A 12724-nucleotide genomic window follows, 5' to 3' on the forward strand; every position below is an offset into this window, starting at 1 on the left:
TATGAGTGAAATTCTCATCTGGAAAACTCCTGTACCAATTAGTCAAATGCTTTTTTGTGAAGACATGTAGCTCAATCACTTTGTCTCAGGTCAGTCCTTTGCCTCATATGTGCTGATACTAGCAAGGGAGTTCCTTGACATTAATGAAAATCAATGACCAAGTGCTCTGAGTGTGCACATGGGCACAACCCTTACACTCAGGTACATCACAATTATATATTTGCATCTTATGCTTATATCCCTGTGATAACTTAAATTCCACAGTGTGGAATTTATGTCTGCAGGGAATAGTTTTCCATCTGTATTTATCATTTCTTCAGGACCACTTCACATTTGTACAGTATCCATCAGAGAAGCCTGCTATTCTGATCTTTACTTCTAGCAGTTTACCTCATGCATCATATCCTGGATCATTCCATACTCGGTAATATGAGCCAGGAAGCACAACCTTCTGCAAACCTGTGGTAGTATGCTCCTATGTCCTCCTGCCTATGGGCAGTCCTGCTCTTGTATAAATCCATTATATACAATTATAAAATCAGAGAAAAACTGAATTTAGAAGAGACCTCTGAAGGTCAACAAGTCCTATATCTCTGCTGAAAGTGAAGTCAAAGAGAGCAGGTAGCTCAGCACCTTGTCTAGATGAGCTTTGAATACCTCCAAGGATAGAAACTGCACAGCCTCTTAGGTCAAGCTGTTGAAGTGTCTGACCATCTTGTCTAGTCAGCATTTTCTCTGTGAGGATGTTATTGGAGATAACATGAAATCTCCTGGAATGCCTCTGCCCTGCTGTGTTGCCCTTCCAGCAGATACTGGGGTGTGTCAAGCCCTAGTGAGGATCAAGGCTTGCAAAGATGAGGCTAACTCCAGTGGTTGGAAAAAAGATTCATCAGCTTTTTCCTCATCAGGACGTTTGCAGCAGACATCTGCCACAATGTTGTTCAGCCCTCTAATTCTAACATAAATGCTTTCAGCTGGCTCATTAGCCATCCTAAGGGAAAGCATTCCTACACTCTTTCACTTTGAAGGGCAACTGTCCATCCAGCCCTCCTGGCTTGTCCTTCCTAAAGAGCCTGTATCCATCCATTGCAGCTATCCCACCACATTTCCTAGTTAGACTGTAGCCCTGTAACTGCACACACAGCTCTAATTTTTCCTGTTTTGTTGTCATGCTGCATGCCATAGTGAGCAGGCACTTCAAATTGGAACCTGCTTCTGCTGTGAGCTTCTGCCATGATGCTGTTCTCTGCCCTTTCTTATCTGCACAAATACACTTGAGCTGAACCACTTCTCAGCCTATTTTGTCATTCTTGATGTCTCTCTTGCCTGCTACAGATCGGACCTTTTGCTTCTCAGTTGAGTCAACCACTTGCTCACTTGAATGTGTGTTATCTCCCACCCCCATCATTCATAGCTGTGGTAGTAATGGAATAATCTGAAACACTTGCTAAAGTTCCTCATGAAGTTTGTTGTAGGCTGGGAAATACATCTAATGCAATATGTGATTATATATAGAGAGAGATCTAATGAGTTCGTCAGATTAAATACGGGGGTCTCATGAACAGAGTACAGTGGGATACAAATCACTTCCATCTAGCCAGAAAACTAAAATTATAAAGTACAGACAGTCTTTTTTAGAGGCTTATTCAATTAGATACTATGAAAAAATTCTTTACTATAAGGGTAGTGTGGCACTGGAACAGGTTGGTCAGTGAGGTTCTGGATTCCCCATCCCTGGAAGTGTTCAAGGCCAGATTGGAGGGCTCTGAGTAACCTGGTTTAGTGGAAGGTTCTCTGCCCATAGCAGGAGATGTTTGAACAAGATGATCTTTAAGGTCATGTCCAACCCAAACCATTCTGTGATTCTATGACTCATATTGGTCTGTATTTCCTAGTGGAACTTATTTATTTAATTTTAATGGTGAATTTGAAATTTGAAGTTAAGTAATGCTCGGTATCCGGGCAGTTGACTGTAAAGATCTGGGTCACATAAAGAACCAATGCAATAGGAAATGGTAGAATACTGCCTGTTTTCAGCAAATGCAATATATCAACAGAAGAAAATAAAATAAACAACCATTCACCAGCTGAACTTAGCTCCCAGAAAATCCAAAAGGAATTTGCCAGAAGCAATACATAAAGTCCTCCAGACATTTTACACACACAAATGCAGACTGTAGAAAGAGAAACTCTGACTCACAAGTAGCCAAAGGCACCCTGATTGACTCGTCTCCTTCAGTAAAGAAAAACAATAAACAGTAAAATAAAAGAATAGTCCTTAGCAAATGTAGGAAGCCCAAGGTGTCCAGAAGCCTGTGAGTTATTCTGACAGAGCCCCCAAAGCTGAATTATTTGTCTTTGTTAGAGGACTTCTTACGTACTGCCTCCTTCCACAAATCCTCACCCAGCTTAGGGAAAATGATAGAAACTGAAGAGAAAAACCTAACAAAGCTTGAAAGCAAATGAGGCAGTAATCCCTTTTTGAGGATCATCTGTTTAAGGTGCTTTCATATGGAGAAAACCACTGATATCCCAATTTTTTTCTTTTCCCCATGGAGCAAGTACTCTAAAAATCTCTAGTACTGACATTTTTATTTTCCCATTTTTTAATTCTTCCTTACAAGGACGTTGCCTATACCACTGCATTTTGCTCAAGTGCAATCTTTTCCCTGCTGTTAAAAGATTAAGCAAGGAAATAACTCATAATCTACATTTGCCAGTAAATTCTAGCTGTTCTGTGCCATTCCTGAAAGGCAAAGCAGTTGTAAACCTAGCAGACCGATTAAGGTAAATAGATAGTCGATTGGAACCACTCATCATGTAGGTCAGTTGGAATGCACCAGAAAAACCTGTCTTTAAAAGTCATTTCAGCTTATTTTAAATTTTCTAATAGATATGAAAGTATTTCTTCAAATTTAACACAGTCCTCACTTTTATAGGGACATAGACTAGAGTAAGTTGGAAGGGACCTCCAGAGGTCACATTGTCCAAGTTCTAGCCCAGAATGGGTCAACCTAGAGCAGGTTGCTAAGGCACTTGCTGAGTTTTGAATATCTCCAAGGATGGAGATATTCAGTCTCTCTGGGTACCTTTTCTATGTAAGGAATCTTAATAATGCAAACCATTGCAATTTCCCCCTTTGAAAATTTTGACCATTGTCTCTTTTCCACTCACTCTGGTGGACTCATCCAGTATGTTAATGATGGTCATCTAGCAAGGGAAAAAAAATATATCAACCCTTGTCATGATTCTGGACATTTTACTAGGACATACCATTTACCAAATGATACCTGACTTTGTTATCAGCATAAAATATGCTTTCCAAACATCACATGAAGTTGTTAATCTGTTTGTATTAATGTTTCCATCTGAAAACGAGATTTCCTGGCAGTACGTGGCTGAATATTCATACCTAAGTTTTTCAGCTGGCAGCAACTTGGCATCTGATTGAATAATAGAAGATGAAACTGGGCAGAGCTCTGAGGGGTCATTCATTTACCTTTCTGGAGGACAAATAATAATTAAATAATTTGATATAAATGGTTGTGACTCTCCTTAACATTTTCTATTGACAGATAGCTTGCAGTTTCCCAGGCAATATGTTCCAGAGTTTTGTTTTCGTTATGGTCACAATGTTTTCAGTAAAAGTTAACCTGAATCTCCCTTGCTCTATTGTAGTGCATTATTTCTTTCCCTTACTATTCCTTCTGTCTTCCTCTTTGCAGGTATCTTTTGCATGTTGAAGAATTTTATCATAACTCTTCCTACATATTCACTTTTCCTACTTCTACAGTAGATTTTATATTATTTCTTCCTGATACAGCATGTTTTCTACTCAACTGAAAACTTTAATTTCGTTTCTAATTTCTCTTCAGTAGGGTTCATCTTCAAATGTGGAATCCAGCTTTTGGGCACAGTGTAGAAGTGCCAACTCCAGTGGAAATATCATTTCAACCCTTCTAAAAAGGACACTTCTATTTTTATTGCCTACCATAATTGTAGATAAGTCATTGGGGAGATTGTGGCTTCAGTCCAATGTCAGATATTTTTCTGCAAAGCTTTCTACACCTGACTTGTTTCTCCACTCAGTGAATAGGAGTTGTTACTCTTTATTTGTGCAGCTGGTTGTTTCCATCTTTAGTATTTTGCACTTGCCTTTATTTAATTGCATCACGCATAAATAATGTATTGAATTTCTCCTAGTAATTTTGAACTCTAGTTATGGTCCAGTTCACCAGATAGGTATCATCTATAAACCTAATCAATAAGTTATTCCTTGCTGAAAATTCTGGGGTTTACTCGATGTATTGTTCCAGTTTGTCAGCCTGGAGAATAGAGGTGGGGTCTGGGCAAAAGATGCTGGTTTAATTTGTCTTTGTTTCTCACCATCCAAATATATCCTAGTTGGCCATAAATTAAATTATTTTTCCCCAGTCAAGTCTATTTTGTCTGTGATGTTAATTGGTAAGTGATATCTCTGTCTTTATATTGACCCATGAGCTTTCTTTTTATCTTTTCTCCCTCTGTTCTGTTGAGCAGGGGAAGTGAAAGAGTAGCTGAGTAGGTGTCTGGAGGCTGGACAAGATCAACACACAATAATGTAAAAAAGAGTCTATACTCTTCGTCGCAAAAACATTTCTGATCAATCAGAGGGAGCAGATATTCTCTAAATACAATAATATCTTGATTATCTTCTTCCATGTCTGTCTTTACCACTTAGTCTTCTGAGCAGCTGGCAGTTGTGGAGACTTCATAATTTAAAACCTTTATCCTGATAGCTTTCCTTCTAGGATTTACATCAATGGTCGAAGAGGAAATGCATTACAGAACATTTGTATATGTTCTCAAATCTATGTTAAATAAGACTTGTATGTTCAGGTACAAGTGCTAAAATTAGTTGAGTGTGTTTGTATGACTCTACAAATGTTCAGCTGTGTCAGTAGAGGAAGGGAAGATCGTCCAGACCTTACCTCCCTAAGTCTAAAGATAGTTAGATACACCTCTAGGATGCACATGGCTGTTGAAAGTAAATCCTTCTGTTCTGAACCAAGTTGTTAGGAAACCCTCCACAGAGCAGAAAGTCATTGAGAACAGTATAGGATAGACTTACATATAACAAATTGTATCTGAATAATTTCAGTATATTTCTTAATATCAGCAACAGATTGGCCCTTTTAGTCATGAATCCCAGAACAGTACATCAAGGTAGCAACAGTCCTTTTATGAGCAGAAAGCAGAGGGTAGTTTGGGGAGATGTGGTTTGATTTATGAATTTAGCAAAATGCGAGAAGATGCAGCTCTGTTACAGGTGACTTGTAAAAATGGTAGTCTACCACCAAAAAGGACACTTGGTAGGTACAGACATACAACACTAGAAAATATCTGCAGGATTTGATAACAGTACTGGAGATCTAGTTGAAAAGATTAAGAGCTGTGAATTTCATCATATTTGAAAGTTCAATAGCATTTATTTATTTAATTAATTTAGTTTTCAGCCCTCTCTTGATTTTAAAGTGTTTGATCTTTATAGTACCAATTGTGTTTATGTATTTTTTCAAGGTTCACTATGACTTTGGGCTTAGAAATATCCTGTCTGTTTTAAGAACACTTGGAGCAGTGAAAAGATCTAATCCCCAAGAGCCAGAGAAAACTGTTGTGATGAGAGTTCTGCGGGACATGAACCTCTCCAAACTGGTACTGTGACACTGGTGACTTTCCCCAAAAGAGTATTTTGTTTGCATTTTTAAGGGCATTTATTATGCACTTTGAAAAGCTGTTTTTCTTCAGCGGTTGGATACATTATTTTGCAGTTTTATATGATCAATGATATATCAGTGAGGGGAGAATCAGAATACAGTTACTATATGAGCATTATTTGTCTTTTAAAGAGAGGAAAACACAGCAGAAGCTTTAGCTGAAAAAAATCAGTGGATATACCATCAGACCCTAGGGGACCTACCTGATCCTCTAATTGGCTCTTGTTTCTAATTCTTTCTGCTCTAAGGAGAGAAAGGAAGAATACATTGTATGAACTTTTAATAATGTCATCAAAGACTCTTCTTAATCCAGAATTTCAATTTATGTATTTCTTGGGAGTCTGTTGCCTTTTCAGATCATCTTAAGAATTACAGTAAGTGAGGTAATTGGAAGCAGCTAACGCCTACTTGTGTAATCTAATGTCTTTCAATAATACTATTTAAAGTATTCATCTTTCTTTTTATTGCTGTAATTAAAAGGTTATAGCCTGTCTAGACCCTGCGTATTTACCTTGAGAGTCAGTTTTGTGATGGAGTCAATTACTCTTTTTCTGATGTTCATCTATTCAGTGCAGTGGTACATGTGTTCAAACCTATAGCAGTGCTTCAGTGATTTACAGAAGGAAAAAATTATAAAAATTCTCAGGCAAAATATGATTGGAATAAATCTTGCAAACTTATGTAACAAATGAAGAAATGTGTGTGTGTATGTATATATTGAAGAAAACTATATTAAGGTGTTAACATTTTTATAAACTTTAAGTATTTAATATAGAAATTACTACTTGTAATTGCATTGTATGAAATTCACTTCATAAAACTCGTGGATAATTATAATATTTTCTTTGGAAAAGATTATATTTTCTACTTTCCTCTTTTAAATGGCATGTTCTTGAAGATTGTTTACAGCTATAATAATAATTTTGATAAATAAATAATGTATTTTCCCCTACTTTGTCCTTCACAGGTGGATGAAGATGAACCTTTATTTATGAGTCTCATTAATGACCTATTCCCTGGAATTACTCTGGATAAAGCTGGGTATCCTGAACTACAGTCAGCCATCCAAAAACAGACAGAGAAAGCAGGGCTTATTCATCATCCACCATGGATACTTAAACTTATTCAGCTGTATGAAACTCAACAAGTCCGACATGGTTAGCATGCTAGATGAGGTTTTGAGACTGCATAAAAGCAATATTTTTTTTAATATTATCTGCTACAGAATGCAGATTAGTTTCATGAAAAAATTGTTTTTAAATTGAACAGGTGTATTTTTAAAGCCTGTGTGGATATTTTACCATGAAGCAGTTATGACCTTTTTTTAGTGTGCAATGCAGATTTTAGCTTTGTTGTGTTACATTTTTATGGGAAATATGAGTGTGGCCTTCAGTGATTGAAATTTCTACAGAACAAGTTAAAATGTATACATTAGAATCCAGAGACAGTGATTTTGTTTAGTGTTCTGAAAACAGTTGTTGCCCTCAGAGCTCAGTCACGAAGCTCAAGTTTAATCTTACTGTGAGATTTTAATGCTGAGAAGATCACCTCTCAAACCTTTACTTTTATAGATTCTACCATGCATGCGATACAATGAACACCAGGGTTGTGACCTGTATGGGTCATTAACTTAAGAGCTGGACTCAATGATCCTTGTGGGTCCCTTCCAACTCAGAATATTCTGTGATTAAGATGTGAGAGCTATGTAAGTTCAAGTGTTTTCTTTGTGATTGATTCTTGCCATTTATACTGAGGAGAAATAAGCCTGCCTCCTACTGGACCAGGGGAGTTGGACAAGACAGGCTCCAGAGGTTCCTTTCAGCCTCAACCATTCTGTGATTCTATGAAAATGCATTTTTACAGTGCACAAAATTATATCCTGTCCTAGGAAGGGTATCAAAGACAGTACTAAATCCAGGTTTGCAATTCATAGCTGAGTGGAAAAAAAAGTATCCCAGCTTTGAAATGCCCCCCATGCCCCTAACCTCTAACAACTAATGACTTTTTAATATAATAAGGGAAAATATAAAGGAAATGTTACTAAAGGAGCAAAGATTTATGAAAATGTCATCCTTCTTATTCTCCCCTATCATGTCATAATGAAAGAATAGTAAGCTTAAACTAATAAAACAAATTAAAGGAAATACTCATTCACATAGCACAGTCTGAGTCCTTAATGCCTCAAACTTTTAACTCAGATTATTGGTTAGACCAAAGAACTGGTTTGTACTGTGCAGAGTTAATAATTTACATCCAGATAGCTGGATTCAGTGTTCTATATCAAACCATAACAACTATTTCTATTTAAGAACCACAGAAATTTTAATGATTTCAGTCATGATTAAACGTACCTCTTCTTAGAAGAAGCTGTTTGATCTGTGAGACACCACAAATTCACTATTCCTCAAAAATATTCAGGATCCACTGTGACATTCTGCTTAGATGCCTCTTCTCTCTACACATCCCTACTATTCCTAGGTCATGTAGTTCCAATCGGCCAAACAGTTGGATACTCAGGCCTTTCTATGACAGAAGTTATTGTATGAAGGGAAAAAGATTATTTTCATGACTTCCTACTCATTGATGCTTGGATTTATGGAGAGGTTGCCATGGGATTTCAAAAAATCAAGAAAAAAAATTTCTAAAACGTATGACTTCTCTTAGTTGAAATAGAGGCAGTATGTGCACATGAACTGCTTGTACACACACACACACTCATGTATGCATGGAGATTCAGTGCATGGATCCTGAAGTCTGTTTGGCATAACAATTTTGATTGAAATACTGTTGAAACCAGCAGAAAGACCATTCCGTTAACATTGAAGGGTTCGTATTAGATTTCCCCACATGTAACATATAGCACAAGGAAGTGATTTTCTGGGTCCTCAGATTGTTTTGGAGAACATCCCACTCCCTTTAGTTTTAGAGAAAACATCAAACAATCTGGATTGTGTTGGATTAGGTTTGTAACTAGGTTTTGGGATTGTTCTGTTGATACCTTTGTTGATGACATTTTCAACAAGGATTATGTTGTCCAGTTGCCTTTAGGGTTAATAGGAGTTATCTAGCTCCCCCAAATGACTTTAGAATTCTCAGTTTGAATGTTCCATCTGATTTTGGATGGATTCTGGGCATCTTGAATAGGTGATTTAGAAAACATAACTAAAAAAGTTCAACTGTAGGCTCAATTTATTGTTGGAGACATGATTCATTTTCCTCAGGCAACGTAAGTATACACTGATGAAATTAAGTGTCGTTGCTGCTAACTGGTTTTACGTAAGAAAGATGTATTAAAATGTCATCATGGATGGATGCAGGTACATATTTTTGTTACTTTTTCTTCAGAAAGATACACTCGATTTTGTATATCATTGGAAGTTACCCATTCTCATTAAATATATTTAGAAATTACTGGCTTTGTTTGCCACCAGTCATGTCAATGTCATTGCATGCAAACATCAAAAGACAGTTGTGTTTTCTCATTAGGAAAAGGAAAAGAACTGCCTGAGGGAGGATACAGACCCACATAGGCTTGCCTATCATAATAGAGCAGACAGTTATAGAGACCTTTTAATAATATTTTCAAATTCTGTTTCAATCAACATTAACTGGAGTGAGAAACATCCTTTTGTATTGGCTTTTGGTAAAAATAAAATAAATGTCATTGATGCGATGAACCATTAAATAGTAGCATGACATACTGACATTTCATTTTAAACCATGTTTGTATTGTTTTAAGGTATGATGACTCTAGGTCCAACTGGTGCAGGAAAGACAAAATGCATTAATATTTTGATGAAAGCAATGACAGATTGCGGTGCTCCTCATAAAGAGATGAGAATGAACCCAAAGGCAATCACAGCTTCCCAGATGTTTGGCACCCTTGATGTTGCTACAAATGACTGGACAGATGGTATTTTCTCTACATTATGGAGAAAAACTTTAAAAGCAAAGAAGGTAATGGATATTGTATCATGATGTTAATAAAGTTGTTTAATACTGTTTCCGTAAGGTCTCATTACCTGTCATTTATCGAGAGATCTTCCGTTATTGAATCAAATGGGAATATGCAGTGTTAGTTTTGCTTTGCGTCTAATGAGCTCAATGTACACAAGAGTCAGAATTACATATATATGCCAGATAACACTAGGCTTCCCAAGCATTTGAGGTTCCAGAATTAATTTGGAAAAGATTTTAAGGGATATGCTTCCTTCTGTAAGCAGGTAGTCCTACCATTCAAACACAAAAGTAGAGTCTGTTCATGTTTTGACGTGAGGACAGGAAAGTTAATTTTCTCCTCTCTGGTTTTATGTCATTGCCACTGTATTTCACTGGTTATATCAGAATGCAAGAGGCTTTGGTAAGAAATCAATATAGGCATTTCCCAATTCTGCTATCAAACCTGCAGATCATGTTTCATGGAATCATGATTATGCTCAGATCTTCTGAAAAGTCACTTAGTTCTCACTTGGAAAATGGGAAGCCTTACATGAAATACTTGTGTAACATCCCACAAGGACTCACTTTGTGCCTGTGTCTGTGAGTGCATTTTATGGGAAATGTTTTCATCCAGCAATATGGATGCTGGGCTGGCTGATGTACTTTTGTAGAAGAAAGGTACAACTTTGTGCTTAGTACAGTGCAAATCAATTTTTGTCACTATTCTTTAATATCCTTTTTTTGTGTGACACAAGACCACAAAGGAACCACTGAACAAATGGTAAAAATTGCATTTCGTGCTGAGCACCAAATTATGACTCATTATTTATATCCAAGAGTACATTCTCTGATATTAAGTAAATGTGTATTTTTGGTCAATTCAGTAAAGCTGCATGTGTGTGTCTCTCTTTTTTTTTTTGAGGGTGAGCATATCTGGATAGTTTTGGATGGACCTGTTGATGCAATATGGATTGAAAATCTGAACTCTGTTCTGGATGATAATAAGACCCTTACTTTGGCCAATGGAGATCGTATTCCAATGTCCCCCAATTGCAAAATTATTTTTGAACCTCACAACATTGACAATGCTTCCCCTGCAACAGTTTCTCGTAATGGGATGGTCTTCATGAGTTCCTCAGTGTTAGACTGGAAACCTATTTTAAAGGCTTGGCTGCAAACGCTACCTGTTAGGTACTCTGATGTCCTATGGAATTGCTTCAATGCTGTATTTCAGGTACTGAATTAACAACTTTGGGGGGAAAAAAATTGCATTTCTTATTCTTTATTTAATGAAGCATTGTTTCTTCCTAAGTGCTTTTTCAATTATTTCCATCTCTTTGTTTATGTAAAAAAAAAAGAGAGAGAAGATAATCTCTAACATTAATGAATGACTGAAACTATAACAGATGAATAATTTGGATGTTTTTGTTTGTTGGCGTACTTCAGTTGGCAAAGAATTGTTAAACCTGTGATTATTTTATATTGCATATTGGCAAAACAGATATTCTCTTTGCTTGTAATTTTAATTCTTGTTAGAATACACAAAGGAAGTGTGCAAACTTGTTTGTTTTAAATATAAAGAAGGAAATTCAGAAAGAAATTGAACTAGATTTACTCTGGTAAAACAGGAATGCGTTTGGTCCTTTAGTTATTTTTAAAAGACATGCTATAATTTGAATTAATCTGGGGTAGTGTGTATGTGCTATTCTGTGCTGTTCCAAGCTCAGCGTAGGTGGCTATAGTTGCCTCTTATGATTTTGTTATCCATGTTTCTCTTCCAAAGGAAATTTTTGAAATGGCATCTCTTTGATACATTGTCTGACTAAATTGTGTTCAATCAGTAGATCCAAAGTAAGAATTCTGAATGTTTTTCCACCTCCATTTGGCTTTGGCTTACTGAATCATTAGAAAGTTTCATAATATTATGGATGGTTGCACTCAATAGTGGGTATAGAAGCATAATCTCAATAGTATACTTTTCCAATTACATTGAAATATTTATTTTTGCTTTGGAACTTTCTGAAGAAATAGTTTTGTCTTTGCAATTCTGTCACTGTTCTTATCTTTTCTTATCTTCTGATTTCCTCAACATCTGCAAAGTAAATGCAACTGCCCATATACTTGTGTTTCCCATCAGCTTGCTCCTGCCAGTTTACTTGTGTAATTGGTGTTGGATTTCACAGGGTTTTCTCCTGTAATATTTTTAATTGCTGTTGTATTTTAAATATGCAGTTTTTAATGAACTTTGAGTGACATTTCAGAAATAAATCACGATAAAAGCAATGATTGATATAGGTTTGGAATGCCCTGAATGTTAACAAATGTCTTCTTACGAATACTTTTCATTTCAGTGCCCATTTACTTTAAAACCAATGTTTAACAAGCTATTCATTTTGTTCTATCTCCAAAACATAATGATATGACATAGTATTTACTGCAGTAGCAAGAAAAACAATTCTGATAATGAATTTTAAAATATGCTTCCAAAGTAATGTATATGTAGGTCAATTTACTGCTTCTTTGCCACAATTCTATCTATATTTTATGCTACAACTTGCTCTGAAAACATAATAACAACATTTAAAATGCCCAAGCCTGAAGCAATAGCAATAAAGTCCAGAAAAATATGTATTTTATTAGATTGAGAGATGAAAATGCAGTGAAATATGAAGTTACTTCAGTGCTGAAGGCTGTGTTTAGAACTATCAAAATGTAAATGAAAGCTGTCATGCTGGCAGTTTTCTTTCACTTTTAATGTGCTGTCTTTGCTTCTCAAATAATAGAAACAATAAAAGTGATTTTACAGATGAGAGTAACAACTACTTTTGTGTTCACATGTCTCTTTTTATAGTTATTATTTTCTCCTACATAAAAAAAGATAAAATTCAAACCATAAAAAAATCATAAAATTTAAAAAGAAAATTTTTTAAATAGTGCATCAGCAGTGGTAGCCAAACCCGAAGTATAGACCTTGGTGAATTTAATGCTAGTATTAAGAAGAGAATGGGTATAAATATCTTACAAATATC

General features: G+C 36.0%; 1 protein-coding gene across 1 annotated transcript in view; it reads left to right on the plus strand.

Annotated features, from left to right (window-relative positions):
• Positions 1-12724, plus strand: part of LOC127482479 (dynein axonemal heavy chain 5-like) — a 158229-nt gene that overhangs the window by 64522 nt on the left and 80983 nt on the right. The window contains exons 45-48 of the mRNA XM_051812846.1: positions 5560-5694; positions 6724-6913; positions 9496-9713; positions 10618-10929. Coding sequence (XP_051668806.1) covers positions 5560-5694; positions 6724-6913; positions 9496-9713; positions 10618-10929 — 855 coding nt within the window. The remainder of the gene's footprint in view (positions 1-5559; positions 5695-6723; positions 6914-9495; positions 9714-10617; positions 10930-12724) is intronic.

This window comes from Manacus candei, unplaced genomic scaffold (genome assembly GCF_025592945.1).
Source record: "Manacus candei isolate 608988 ecotype Guabito, Panama unplaced genomic scaffold, ASM2559294v1 h1tg000088l, whole genome shotgun sequence".
Lineage (NCBI taxonomy): Eukaryota > Metazoa > Chordata > Aves > Passeriformes > Pipridae > Manacus > Manacus candei.